The 16,203-nt window shown below is 34.7% G+C and overlaps 1 protein-coding gene across 7 annotated transcripts in view; it reads right to left on the reverse strand.

The window, feature by feature from the left end:
• Positions 1–16,203, reverse strand: part of LOC138327578 (KH domain-containing RNA-binding protein qki.L-like) — a 42,605-nt gene that overhangs the window by 15,872 nt on the left and 10,530 nt on the right. For 5 of the 7 annotated variants that reach the window (XR_011209069.1, XR_011209068.1, XM_069273776.1 and 2 more), the window contains exons 2-5: positions 12,339–12,472; positions 10,634–10,750; positions 6,315–6,458; positions 249–366 (exon numbers count right to left, since the gene is read on the reverse strand). Coding sequence is in view for 5 of the 7 variants with exons in the window: in XM_069273776.1 (XP_069129877.1) it covers positions 249–366; positions 6,315–6,458; positions 10,634–10,750; positions 12,339–12,472 (513 nt within the window). In the remaining 2 variants the exon portion in view is untranslated. Of the gene's footprint in view, positions 1–17; positions 136–248; positions 367–6,314; positions 6,459–10,633; positions 10,751–12,338; positions 12,473–16,203 lie in introns of all 7 variants that reach the window. The other 2 variants (XM_069273816.1, XM_069273784.1) reach the window with 1 other exon arrangement.

Below are 16,203 nucleotides of genomic sequence, written 5' to 3' on the forward strand. Positions count from 1 at the left end.
GGAGCCACCAGACTTACGAGTCGTTGATGTTTGGGAGGTCGATGAAGGCGAGGGTTTAGAAGTGTCACGGTATGTGCCATTTATGATAGCTAACTCCATAAGTTGGCGTTTCTTTAAGTCATCCTCGCCGTCCGGCTGCAACAAATCAACAACACCAGTCAAACATCAAATTGTTAATGGTCAACAAAAACCACCCTGTTCGTCATTGGTTAGTCGTCATGGCGATCAGGGGGTGAAAAGAAACTTACGAGCAAGCCCTGTGGGTGAGAACCCGGGGGGAGCAACTAGTTTTGAGTCTCTGTAAGTTCCATTCAAAATTGCAAGTTCCATCAATTGCATTTTCTTCAAATCATCTTCTCCCTCGGCCTGTAAACATAATGGTAGTCAAAACATGGGTTAAAGCACACAAAGGTTATCTCCCTTGTCAATGTAACTTTCCCTGGTTGCAGCTCTTAGTACCTCAATCACCTATTCTCCATTTGATAGCATATTTGTAGATTTTTTTAAATACAAGTACCTGCATATGAAAATGATGACAGGAGGTCATGAATTTTCTTTGCCATTATATGTATACCGATAGGCTTCTATCATTAGAATTGTATTGAATTATCTTGATGCTGACAAAAGCAAGATCAATTCCAAGAACTACAAAATGTGCTTAACAGATGTTTGATTCCAATTAAGTATAACGAATGGAGTCTATGTGATTGACTACTAAGGACTTAGTAGAGAAGTACTCTTATGTACAAGACTGCTTAGACATCAATACCGATAACTATTCTAGGAGTTTGGCATTAGGGTTTGTAACGAAAACCAAATTTCAAACAGTACCTACATAATTAGCATTGCTAAGGATTTCAATTTCCTCTGTAGAAGCAATCAGTACAAAACCAGAAATTCAGTACAAACTTTACCTACAGAGCCGAAATTCAATCAATCAACATAGGAATTCCATGCTAACAGGTCGTCTACAGCTAATGGAAGATTGCTTACAAGTTTTTCTCGGAGATTATTTGTAATTAATCAAAGGATGTACAGACTGCTGTACTAAAGTCACCTCCTGCTAATATCATCTTAGCTGTTCACATCCATATAAGGACATTTTAGGTCTAGACTAAGTTTGGGTAAAAGATATGTAAAAGGAAGCTAGGACTTGGATCAGTATATGTATGTGCCCATTGAGGATCACTTACAATGCCAGCAATGTGAAATTACATAATTATGACCAATAGAAAACGTGATAAAAAAAACAACACCCAGTTTTAAATCTTATTGGAACAGACAGACAGAAAAAAATTTCCTTTAATTGAAACTGACCCATGTTTTGGAGACCGTTTGTTATGAACATTTCAACGCTTATGAGAGTTCTATTCGACACAGTACAACACGGTTGGTAACACTGGAAATAGAATTATATATAATCTATTGAAAAACAATACCAGTACATACATACAAGTGCCAATTATCATCGACTTCAAAGCCGTTTATATTTGTATCCAATAGCGCCCCAGTATAAATTACATCACCATATCATCTCCATTACCAAATTTAATTCCTTCGCAATGTCTCGGTAAATTTCTAAGCTGTTTGTTGTAAGGCGGACGTGTTATAGGGTAGAGGCAATAGACAAGTCAGTCATGCGATTACTAGACATAGGTAGGTCATTACTATCTATGCTACGATGAACACTTTCTGCCACAGGCCTCGAATTATGAAAATTGAGCAACAAAGCATTGCAACAATTTTCCCCAACAGTTCGACAGTGGCTCGGAGGTGAATATTTTTGGTGTTTGTAAGGATAGTTGTATGGGTTTATTCATGCGAGCCTTTGGCTACGTGGCTAGGCCGATATCGTAATTGGTATAGGGAGCAGTACAATAGAGGATGAATAAACAGCTCGGAGACTACAGGTACACTGAACAAAGACAAGTCCAATCCCTACGTTTATCCTACACAAACATGGCACCCTTGTTTTTCTCTATACTTAGAGTATTTATTTTAAATAATGTTAATGTGTAGAGTTGTAAGGCTGATAATACCCGTGTGTATCTATAGTACAAGTACCTGTATTAATGTAAAGGTGGCCCAATGGTCATACAGCTAACTACTCCTACCAATAGATATCAAGGTGTCCCAACATGACTGACTTCCTATGCACTGAAGGCCATGCCATAGCATAAATAAAGACGTGAAAAAGGATACGAACTACCAAAATATCTTCTATAAAATAAATTATCTGACTTTGTAATCATCTGAAAATAAAGTGTCTTGCACATTTCTACAAAATATTTAATGTTAAACAAATGTTCTTTTCTTTGGAACAATTTTGAATTCTATCTAGTTTCTATCAAGTACATGTAGTCTATTTTGAAGAGGGGTGAAATGGGGCAGCAGGGACCTTGCCATGCATGGAATTGAGTAAAAATTCTCTTTGTTGAGCAAGTCTCTTATAAAGTCACCATGATCAGCTATTTCAGGCACCCAAACAAATAAAAAACAGAAAATTCCATCTATGAAAAATAATTGTATACAATATGTTATCAGACATGTATGAAAACTTCAGCTGTCAATAGAATTTCCTATACGTAACAGTTCTTATCTAAATGAGCCTGTATTTACAAAACAAATGGAAATAATTTGTGATAGTAATAACATTCAAATTAAATTTCAATGGTTCTTGAAACTTGCCGATTTCATTTAAAATGACATTTAGTGCTTTTTGATACTGTGGGAATTTCTTTCAATGCAACTCTGATCTTGAATTGTTTTTTCATCGAAACAAAGCTATCAACATCAAACACATGTTCATATTTTTCAGTGATAAAAATTGAAACTGTAATTAAATTAGAAAATTGTCTCCTATCCGACAAATTCAATTTAGAATCTACATATTGTTTTCAGATGTTTTAACAAGATATATCCGTGCAGATTGCTAGATATGTATACCATTCTCCTTCAAACATGTTATTACTTTCAATGACATACATCTTATACCCCTAGCTTCAATTCCATGTAATGTGCCAACAACATCTAAAATAGAACTGTCTGCTAGACTATTTTATACCTCTCCATACACAAAATCATTCCTAATCCATCTGGTGCTTTAAGTCTATTACGACGCTTTTTAATGATTTTCCCAATTGAGACTGACAAGATAAGGATATAAAAACAGCTCTTGTGTTTAAAACAGTTCACATCAGAGGGCCCCTAGCGTTTCTACTATCTTCTCACATCGCCATGATACTGGGTAAATTGTGGGGCACTGGCCAAACAGCTACACAGATATTTAAAATATTGTCAGAACCAATCAGGTTAATACCGACAACAATGTTACCTTGGTCATGGATAATATAGCGAGGGCAAAGACGTGCTGGGGTAGTGTAACAATAGTACATTGGACACTAGAGGAAACAATAGCTTCTCTCTGTACTCTGGCCCTCGCCAGCAACCCAAACAGAAACTGGCAGAGGGGCAAATAAATTAACTCAGCGTGAAAGCTGTGCCACTGCTAGTTTTCATACAGATGAACCTACACAGGAGCTGAAAGGATCATATTTCAGTTTTTGCCAGGACTTATCTCTGAAGCCTGCTGCACTGATCTAGGAGTGGGAACTAAACCGCCATACCCTCTTATGTATCATACCCTACAAAATTATACAGTTCTGTAGCATTATAAATATTTGTGACAAGCAATTTGTTGTTGAGCACACACACGACTTGCAGCTGCGCATTTCAACATTCCTGTCCAGAGATCTATTAAGTTTGAGGTGTGGTTTTTCCCTGTATTCCTTACAGCAATGGGACATCGATAGCTACAAGCTCCTGTGAGCAGAAACTAACACAAAATGACGATTACATTTTTGAACTGTATGAAATGCTTCTGAAGATCCAAAATATTTCCAGGCAAACATTCCTACTCACTACTGTCAGCCTTTGTAATTAGTATATATATTTTTAACAGAAATGGGACATTTACATCTACCAGTAGAAGAAATTAAGTCAGAAGATATCAAGCTAAAATAATGCATAATCATCTAGAAAGCTGTGATAACCTATAATATAATTTCCCCTAACCTAAACCATAATTAAACGTCAACTGACGAAGTAGTAAAATCTAGGAAGAGCAGTAACCACCCATTAGACAATTAAGGTGCCGGTTTAGGATAACCATACCTGACAACATGCATGTTTATGATATATCATCCTAGTAATTCTGCAGAAATTACGCCAAAGTGACAGTATGAATGATGAAGCCCGAGTCAAAACTTCACACTCTCAGATCTAGTGAATTATTATTACTCTTTGTATTATTGTCAAACTCTTCACACTTTTCATGAATTTTGAATCATTGCTGTACCATAAAATTATGGTTTAATCTTCCTGCATAATAAATAGTTCTCAAGATGGACGAAAACTATCATGAATTTGGCACCACTGTGCATCAATTTGGATATACATTTTTATATTGTATTGCCAGAAAAATTTCTCAAAGTCATGCAGTAATATCAATATATGAGTTTTTTTAATATATGAAAATTCTGTTATTGGCATTCTGTCAAAATAATGAGGGATGGTTATGAGAACTTTGAAATAATTCCAAGTTTTGTAAGGGTAAAATTCACTGCCTGCAGGCAGTTTTTCTATTTTCAGATGTACTCGGTGAGTATTTGTACAATGACACTACACTATTTACAATCTATGTATTATGATTTCACAGGAGCTCCTATACAAACTCCTAGTATAGAGAATTCCTAAACCCAACAAATTAGCTAAGCTCGTGGAAATACCAGACAACTTTTCACAACAAGGGAAATTCTCTTTGAGGGCTCAGTAATGACAGAATAAATACGTTCTTACAGAACAAGTGTTTTTGTACAGGGACACACACATAAGCCGAGCAGATCCCCTCAACATAATGCGAACTCTTGTGCGATGTCTCTAGCAAGTTAAAACATGGCTGTGATATTCGTTTTTAAATTTTCTTATTTTTAAGGGATACGTTAAGGGTTGGAATTTAAAAGAAATTTTTATCTATATCATACTGATTATTGTTATTCACAAACAATCTAAAACCCGTTAAAATCTACATGAATATATATAACTGACTCTGTTCAAGGTTAAATTTTTTAGATCAAATTTTATGGTAATAACTCAAATGATAATTACACTACCAGATATTTTAAAGTAAAATCTGATAAGAGACTTGTCCTTCTCCCCATTTCTACACCCCAATTATAAAAGATTATGTTACCTATTATAGCCAAACTTCCCTGTACATTTCTCCAAGTATGATATATTGAAGTCTGACTATATAAACTCACACAACTGAAATCTAATCTTTACAAGGGGTGTCCACTTTCAGACCCTAATGTAGAAATGCATCAGGGCATATCCCTACTACCCAAATTCATCTTTGATGGTCTACACTGTAAAAGCTTCATTTGATCAGTCACATGCATAAACAATTCCCAGGCATTTACTAAAGTCTTTACTTCCAAATGCATATCTGTACTTCTAGAAATAACAGTTTTCTGATAAAAGCTCCTGGTTTCAATTTCTGACAATAATTTTTACACTTAAAATTCAGTTAAATTGTACTTTAATTGAATTCAAGGTAAAATTTTAGGTAGGTAAAATAATCATCGCACGTTTACAGCTTTAAAATGCTAATGTTGATACCCGAGCTCGTCAGCAGGCCGTTCACATGCCTGGGGGTAATCTCAAACCTTAAAAGGCAATACATTTACCTTACCTACAGAAAACGTGGATCTTCCATCATTGCCAACATATAGACAGATTTTATTTCTGACATTTAACATTTCATCCCAACGCTTTTTTCCCATTTAAAAACTTTTGATTTAAATAGGCAGATAACACAAGTGTTTAACAGCCTTTTCTCTCCATAAACCACGAACATTCACCTCCTTACAGTTATACTTAGCTGACACATCAATTAACCCATAAGTAACAAACTAGTGTACTTATCATCAGCTGAATCACATTAACCTCCATTACGGGGCATATTTTATTTTTATATTATTTCAATATATACCTTTTCTACCTCAGTAAGATAATTCTACCATAACAAAGAATTTTCTATTTTCACAAGAACATATCAACTCCCTTCTGCCATAAATACATTCATAAACACCCCACTCCTTCCCCCTTTCCAAAATGAAATCATTTTTTTCAAAATTCAAATAAGGTTTTTACCTATCTAATGAAGATGTTTTATCCTACATAAGATCTTTTCTACCCAAACCTTAGCCATCCCTGTCCAGGGATGTCCATACTACAACTGTATGACAACTTACCGCGGGTACTAGCAGTTTCTTCACCTCTTCAATAGCTTTGGCCATCTTAACCTCTGCCCTTTGTCTGGCATCTTCTACTGTGATAAGTACATGTAATTCTTCATTTAAGTGTTCCCAGTTGGCTTTGCCTCGGTTTTGTTCCTCCTGCAATGATACATGCTAAAAGTTGTAAAGAAATTATATATAAACTTTATAAAGAAATACACTTATACTTATTCATATGAATACGATTCAGATTACAGACTTTACAGAGAACAGACTTTGATTTCAAAGTGATTTATCTATGACATTAAAATATATCATCACAATCCAAGTTATTCTGTATTTGCATATTACATACTAGAATTATCTGCCCTTGCTGGTAGGTATTCATTGTAATGTCATGTGTTTACTAGTGTAGCAAAATACTTTTTAGAGAAAAAGATGCAAGTTTTTGCTCACAAAATAATGATGTCATGATGGATACCTACCCACAATGGAAGAAAGTGTAATATTCAAAGACAGAATAATGGAACAAAAGGTAAATAACAACTTGATATCATTCTCCTCGGTAAAGTGCATGTGCACCAGACAAAGATACGAAATGTCCCTGGTGATGTGCACAATATTTACGAGGTAATATTTTAACTTTGATATCAGGTGTTGACCATTTACTAAGTGTTGAATTATTTTGGTAAATCCAGTTAATTATGCATGTGTATGTTATGAGTATGATTTTGTTTAAGTTAAGGTTCAAGCACCTGTCTACAGTCAGAAGTCTGATCATCCCAGGCTAACACAACGCCGACAGGTCATTAAACACTTCTGTCATCCTCTTTAATTACTGACTTGATTAGAAATCCTTCATCAGACATTACCATATCAGAAACCTCAATGACAAATGACCAGAGTGACATTTAAGTCTAGTTGTAGACACTATTTAAGTATCCTTAATGTTGACCAATAATATTTAACCACACAAATTATTATAGATGTTACCTTGTTAAACATAAATTACATTAAATGTCTTTAACAAAAATAATTTAATAGGTCATACATATACATTACTACCAAAAACCTAAAGTAATAAACATTGAAAACTCATTGCCATATGAATTTAATCACCTGCATTTTTTCAGGTAATCATTTTTCAATCAATCACATTTTAGCGTTTTTAATTAGCTTGAAGGTAAACTAAGATCCCACATTTTTTATAGTTTATCGCTTGCCATAGATAGTGTATGTATTATTTGATCGAGGCAATATTTCACTAAGATTTGGTAACGTTATGCTCCACAAAGTCTGGTGAATAACCTAGAATTAGACTTCATTGATAACTGATCTAAGTGTATTAACCAATGGTGCATTAGAGTCTGATAAATACATTTACAAATCTGTATCTATATCATGCTGTAATTTTATGTATTAAAAGTAACAACAACTCACACAACCTACTACAGGAAGCAAAATTTGTTCTTATCCATCATCTTTATATCCATAATATCAAGCCTATACTTTAGGGCTAAGATTTTATATATGGAACGTCATTCATTTCAGATTTGACAAGGGCCAATTTTGATCCAAAACATTTGCAATGCAAATTCTAAAATCTTTACTATGTAAGAAAACTTGGCTCTATATGTCTGATATTCTTACAGGCCCACAAGGAGACTTGAGACTGGTTTTGATATATATTAAGAAGATCTAATATTTTAAAGAATCTGGTTTTTATCAAAGTAGACTCTCTAAGGGTCATTTCCAGAGTTGGCTGGTCTCCAAAAGATGTTCCCCTAGAACCTATCCCTAAATCCTTTCCACTAGTTCAACAAATGTACAGGTTTCCCTATATTTCATACAAAATCTGGACAGCAAGTCTGCTGTTAAGATAAGTAGCTTCAGAGATCCTAGTCCAAAGATAGAAATAATTGTATGTAAAATAGATCTGATCAGGCTTTAAACTAGATAAGTCAATCTGAAGATGTTCATCGCTGCATACAGATTACACACATGTGTACTGGTGCGGCTGGTGCAGGGTATACACCAAGGCCGAGCCCTACAGTGCTAGAGTGTTGTTATATTACACACAACAATGGCCAGTATGTGTGATTATTTGACCCCTCATGTCTTTACTAATCATGCCCAGTGATGTCAGTACTATGTAGTATACACTGTACATGTATATATATCACAGTCTATAATTACAACCAACCCACACCATTAGCCTTCCTTCCACAATAACAAGCTGCTATACATTTACCTCAAATGTCTCGTTCCCATTTGGCTTATTAAATTTCTAGTAAAGCAGCCTTAGTTTCTCTGCTAGAAACAGCTTTTAAATTCCTAATCATGTGAAATTTACTTGAATCTAATATTAAACATCTGCCATATATCTATAGAGTGGAGTGTTTGGAGAACTTGAGGACTTTCAGGACACATGGAACAATTCAACAGGTTTAGAAAACTATGATAATGTGTAGCTTTATATACATGTTTTATGTCTCTCTCCATGGCTAATCTGTTATAGATAGGTTATCATACATCCCTAGTAACATCTAGTAACCAACCTTTCACCGACCAGCAGCTGGCATGTATATACCAGTCAGTCAGCATCTTCATCTTCAGGCCAGAAATGGTTTTACATAATTTTTTAAATATCCCCCCATCCTATAATTTTATAAATATCCCCTCCCCATCCTCCCATACAAAGTGTCCAGGGTGACTTAGTCCTTAGTGAATGGCCTTCATGTCTGACTGATTCATGCAGCATTATCTCAGACCCTATCGATTAGTATATACTACAAACATTTGGCAATATTCTTCTCTTTGTCAAATTCCCATTTAATATTTATCCACAGCATTATGATTAACTTCATTAAGTAATTTCAAGCCAGATGACCAAGAATTCTAAAAGACATTTTCAGAAATGAAAAAGAAACTAGTAATGTCTATCAAGACATAATTGACCTTGCCTCTATATGAAATAGAAATGGGACGGAATGCATGGGATGGGATGGACATGGGTAACACTTCATATGTGTATCCCCCTCCCCCCATACAACCCATGAAAACTATATAAATACATGTACAACATACTGGATTATTTCTGACAAAACTTTCTCTTCGCCTTTTCTACAGCTTATTTAGAGGCTATTTGCAGTTTTCTGGAGGAGACAATGTTTTGTTGTTGTACTGATGGTGTATGATAGAGATTTGAGACAGTGAAGGGTCTGTCTTGGCTCCTATATGTATATGTATACGCCCCCTCCCTGTGCGTCATCCACCTGATCTCCTATGTAGCTGAGCATTATCCTTTGTTACTAAGTGTCAAACACTACATGCCAGTCAATACCCAACAACTACTGAACATACACATAATATTTATGTGGTTTTAAACTTATTTTCATTGTTGTGTAGTCAATTATCACCAGTCCTATATAGATGAAGCCATTTTACCCAATAGATATTCTTTTAAGATGTATCTTTTATAATCATTATGTAGCATAGTTACTTGCATCCTTTTTTATCAACAGAGATAAACTTCTCCAAACCATTTGTTAATCGATGTATCTCTATGACAATAACGTTTGCTAACACGACAGTTATTTACATGGTCCCATTTCTTACAGACAATGGTTGTTACTGGTTACCTGCATGTGTCCCTGACCCGGACAGGAACCATTACTACAATCAATGGCACAGTGCATGACCAACTCCTTACCCAATGTGCTTCCAATTTTTGGGGTAATTGTGTTTGTTTTATTATGGTAGCTGTACTCCTGAACCATTATCCTTACTTTCTATATAATGTAAGGGAAGTGGATGGGGACCAGATGGCAGGGAAGAAAGAGAGATCTTGTAAGCTGGAAATCACTGCTCATAGGTCAGACCCAGTCTCATCACAATTTATAACTGTTGCTATTGCAGCCAATTAGGACTTGCATACACCTGTCTATTTGTAGCAATGAGACACCATTACTGAACCGATTTAGACTTATCCATGGATGCCAACGTCATCATCAAAGGCTCAGAAACTATCCATATCATTACAATAATAACATCACAAACATTCTCATTGCATTGTTTTTGATATATCTTCTGAAACCAGAGTCAGATTTATATATACTCAACCAATTCTTAATATTCTGATGTTCCTGCTAACCTTGAGTTGATAGGGTTGGACTGAATATTCAAATGCCTGTTCATAATCAATGAAAAGTTCAGATGATCCAAACTGAACAAAAAATTATCAATTTCATAATATTGTTCAGGTTGGACAATCTGTTCAATACAAATAGGGTTAACCCCAACCTGTGTGTGTGATGATATTTAGTATTATTTACCTTCTTTTTGTCTCTCATTGATCCTTTTCCTCGCACCATTATTTTACACCCTGTGAACTGTTCTAATTCTTTAGCTGTCATCCCCCTTGGTCCCAATATTCTCCCCACAAAGTTGAACTGAAAAAGAAATGAAAGTCATCAGTACATCATCTTACAGTAAATCACTCAATCATAAACCTATAGTTGTCTTAACAATGCTGGCCAACTACACAACACACACAAATGATAACTTGATTAATTAGTGCTATATCAGTTTAATTCCGATTTTTTAAGGTAACCACCATAATTACTTTGTTTTTAATAAGCGTTGGCATGATAGATTTATCACTTCTCCTGACATCCTATACAAGTTGTTAATTTGTTATATGAATTATCCATACATGAAACTTGTACTTGCACGAGACTAAAACCTTCACAAATATCTGACGCACATTTTATATATAGAGGATATTTATTCAAAGAACATGCATTAACTGCAAGGTTTTATCTCAAACAGCTGATGAGGATCATACATACATGTGATATCAATCGCCTCTCAAAATTTTTACATCACGCACAGAATGTTTTTCAGTCTGAACCGAGATTGGTAGTATTAAGTACAATGAGGTTAAACAAATATGAGCCAGGTTCCAGTCTTAAAAACATCCCAATTCTTCCTTATATGAGCCAGGTTCCAGTCTTAAAAACATCCCAATTCTTCCTTATATGAGCCAGGTTCCAGTCTTAAAAACATCCCAATTCTTCCTTATATGAGCCAGGTTCCAGTCTTAAAAACATCCCAATTCTTCCTTATATGAGCGATGTTCCAGTCTTAAAAACATCCCAATTCTTCCTTAAGCCTTTCAAATTACCCGAGATACATATATATATTCTGATTGCTGCACCAAGCTACAAAACATTCATCATATCTCTATTGGTGTTTTAGATGGAAGAATTTGTGCCAAAATAGAGACAACTTCAATTCCAAGTCTGTACAGTAAGTCGGTCTGTGATTGATCTTACAGTAACACGATTTAGAATGGGGTCACAGGGCGTCCTAACTCCACCGGCTGTACATAAAATAATCTGGTCAAAGAGTGCAGCTTCAAAGTCTAAAAATTTGGAACCTTACTTTGGAGGGATGCTCCAGGAACCTCAGACAAGTATCATACCAGTGCCACATGTGTCAGTGACTTTGCCAAGCTATAATATTTGTTTTCTTTCATTCTTTTTCGAGTTTGTTTTCTGTTACGGTAATTTTTTTTTGAAACTCTTTCAATATTAGGAGATTTTTTCAATGCTATATGTAACCTGCCTCAACAACCACTTCTGTGTGATGACTACCTGTACATGTTCAAATTACTTTTTTACGGGTTGGTCAACCAAAAAGGTCAATTTCAATTTGATAAGACGGATTTAACTGCATATCCACATGATCCAAAAATAAACCTCTTCCTGAACTTTTTTGCTTACTTTACAAAAGGAAAGGGATTTATTTGAAGATAAATGATATGCAAGAACTACAATCTTCTTGTCCCAAATTCGTCAACATTTTTCAACTTTCCTTAAAACAGAACTTGAAAATACTGATTTTCACTATGTTATAGAATATTGATGAAACTGGGCCCTGAAGCAACATTCCTAGCTGAAGCCACAATGATTTCAAACTGGAGTTCATCTGTAAGAACTTTGATGGATAACCTCCCTTCTCCATGGTAATACTTACATCTGGATGTTCTTTAACAGGGACATATAATTTTTCTGATAGTGTAACTGTGGGTCCCTGAACCTCAGGTAGTGGAAGGGGATCACGATTGCTTCCTTTGTGGTGAAATAACTGTAATCGAACTCTGTTGATTTCTGAAAATACACAAATAGCAATTTGGGCATAAAATTTGAACTTCAGTCCAACAGTGTTATATATAACTCACCACCATTTGTTCATACAATGTACACCCAAAGCTGACATTCAAAACTTCCTCTCTCAATCACTCATTTTTTATTTGCTGTCTGTACTTTATAGTAATACGAACTAAGTTTTGAAGTCTTAACTTCACTCGAAACAGGTTTTCCACAACTGGAAAAGAGATGACATGTCAATGTCAGTTCTTTTACAATGACATGACATACCGGTATACTAGACCACCCTAACAATCATCATCTGCACATTTTTTAATATTGTTATCAACATTAGCTAATTAGATTAACTTAGTAATTTCAATAGGGGATGCACTTAGTTGATAATTCTAAAACATTAAAATCTTAATCATTAATTTCTTAAGCATTTGAATTCTAACAATATGTTATTTAAGCATTATTGTTATTTTTTGTTTCAAGATTTGGGTTTGAATTCCAATTAAAAATCTGGACTACGCTCTAAAAATTAAATTGCCTGATGAACTCACATAATATATACTACATACATGTATACAAAATACTAGCTATAGGTAGCTATATAGCCTATAACAGTATGTCATTTGTCTAAATTATACAACTCTGACTGTAGATATAAATAAACATGAGATCACATTATACATCAACAGTTTGTGACTTCGTGACTGTGAAAAATGGACAGGTTTCAATATATAGATCAACTGCTATTCAAGATCAAGATCATCAACTCTGGTTTCTTGTCTTGTTTTATTAAAGAAAAAACAGTTCATTTGGTGCACAGCACAATACGAATACCTATATAAATGTACATTTATAAAATAATGTAAATAAAAAAGATCTACTGGCTGTGTATGTACTATGTTCATAATGAGTAATGGAAAATCATGCGTTAATCAAATTTAATTGTCATTGAATACATCTTAATTTTGCAGCATAAATAATTGTTCCATATAATTACATTTGAATTCAATTAACTGCATTACACATACAATGTATTATATACACAGACAAACTGTCCAGCATACTGACTACAGGTTTAAACCGATTCAAAATGAATTCAGATCCATTAGGACTTATCTCAACGATCAGTGTCATATTACAACATTCTCATCTACCCAGTACTTATATTGAATATGAATTGTACTGTAATGAATCAAAACAATTTTAAATAAAGGAACTTCATTGACAATCTATATTTAAACAAAAGGTTAATTAAGGTACATACAAAATGTTTTAATACCCAAATGTACACATCAAATTAACTTCACAACCAGATAAAAAGAAACCTACCGGGTATATTATGTACATAATGCATATACCGGTATCTTTCTACAAACATAATTAACAAAATACACTTTACACATGTGACTATTTAATACTAAATTTTCTTAAATGAGTATTAATTCTTTGATTATTCAAATGATAGGATAACATTTTTTTCCAGCAACTTAAATAATTATTTCCTAGCTACTTTATTTGGATTTTGAAAATATTTATACATCTTTAATTAATTATGAAACATAACAATGCAACCGATACTGGAAAGTATTTAAATCAAATATTGTAATATCTGTTTGAAACATTAATTAATGCCCGAAAGACTCATAAATTACATCTATGATGATCTGATCCCAAAAACTATTTGACCATGCGAGAATCATTACAGATTTGTCAGGTAGCATAATCTAAGGTCAGATTGACCTCTGGTGTAATTATAGCCCTGAGAAGGGACATAGGGTCAGATACCACATGGCCTTTGGCTGTGCTGGCGTTTATGGTCCTATAACTGACATTGACCAGAACACCAATACACTAATACTATAATACCACCTCACATGTAAAAAAGGAATGGATGTCCATGAAACATACTGAATGACCATCTGACTGGTCTTTCAAGTTCAGACTAAACCCTGAGCTCTTTTTAGGATTAATGTAGCTGTGATCAATTTCACTCAAATAAAACAAAAACATCTTTACTGACAGCATATGTGTGTGAAAGACCCTACAGGTAGGAAACTTCATGGTTTTGTTTTAGTGCTTGTCTCAGAGTGATTGATGAACAGGGCTAGCACATATATTAAGTCATCCAGAGTTCACGTAGGGCAAAAATGACATAAATTACTGCTGCATGCTTTTTCATTATTGTGTGTGTATATATATTTTTGTATCAGTCTTGATGCAATTTCTACACTATAGACGCTACTTCTTACAAAATGTTATCACAGGATTACATGTGTACTTGTACATTCCCAAAGTTCCTGTCCCCATCTAAAGGCTTTATAAACTACACACAACTATGAGCCATCATCTACTTACTGGGTCAATGACTAAAAGCTTTGTCACTATCCCTTATACATCATATCCACTTAACGCAAAATTACACCTCTGTACCCAGTTTTAGCTACTTGAGCGTAAGGCAATTCAGCCACATGCTATACAGCTACCTACAATCAATTTTGGGTGATCTTATTTCATATGCATATGATTGTTAAGTGAAACTTTGGCAGAGGTAGAATTCAAAAGCTGCCACTGGATCCCATGTAATGCTACTGTAACGTATTCAATACGTCATATATTTACAACATGCAATTATAGCTTTAATTCATATTTGAGAATTTATTAAAAATACATGTACATGTACTGGCCATAATAATCAAACAAATCCATGTCTATAACAAGTTTAAGAGAACACTGATCTTTTTCTGTAGTCAACAACCGAAATAATGTTAAATACAAATAGCCCATTATAATGATATAATCCTTTTATGCATATATATTTTGCAAAGCAATGCAGAATGCAGTCGATTATTATCTGAAGCTAGTTAACAAAGAAACTTTTTTACCAGATGGTGTATATCTTAACAGAAAATGAAAGTGCAATTTCGTTAAACTGCCAAGATAATGGAATGCCTTTCAACCTCACGATACAGAAGTACAAATACTTAACAGCAATAATAATCTCTGGTCTAGCTAACTAATTTACCAACAGAAAAATAAACTTTTAGGGGTCATCTACTTTTTTTACTCCAATATCTTTGACATTGAGAGACAAGGAGCTGGTAGTGTATGTAATTATGGCTTTTGCCTAGTGACCATTTTCCAATTAGTACGGCCCTTGGTGAGATGGAATGCCATGGACTGCTCATTAGTGCCGCATCACTGGCTTCAGACAGAATGGGGAAGCTGATGTTGGCACGAACGATGGTGTTTACAGACCTTGTATCCCATATGATGTACACCATGCCTAAAAGATCAGACATGCATGTTCGCAATGTTGGCTTCTGCAGTGTGTAACAGGACAGGACAGTGCTTGTCGGTGCCAAGTTTTGCCACTGTTGCTTTGTTCTCTGGGAGGGGATGGCCACAAATAACAAAATACACTATGTTATGAACAAAAGTTGGTGGTATTAACCTTCTACATGTGTAGAACTAACAACAGAAGATGTGTTGACACACTCTCTTTCCCTAACTAGGCAAATCTTGTACAGAAGAACCTTTATCACTCCTACTCCGAATTCCTAGGATATATATATATATAACCCCTGAAGACCGGCATGAGCCGAGAAAGCGCTAGGGAGGAAAAAACTGTTTTATAGTTGTGTTTTCTTTTTATGTATATATACATTTATATGGTCATGTTTAATTTGAGGTCTATACACTAAAAATTAGGGTCAAGTTAAATCATAACTACATTACAA

The sequence above is a fragment of the Argopecten irradians genome, chromosome 1 (assembly GCF_041381155.1).
Source record: "Argopecten irradians isolate NY chromosome 1, Ai_NY, whole genome shotgun sequence".
Classification (NCBI taxonomy): domain Eukaryota; kingdom Metazoa; phylum Mollusca; class Bivalvia; order Pectinida; family Pectinidae; genus Argopecten; species Argopecten irradians.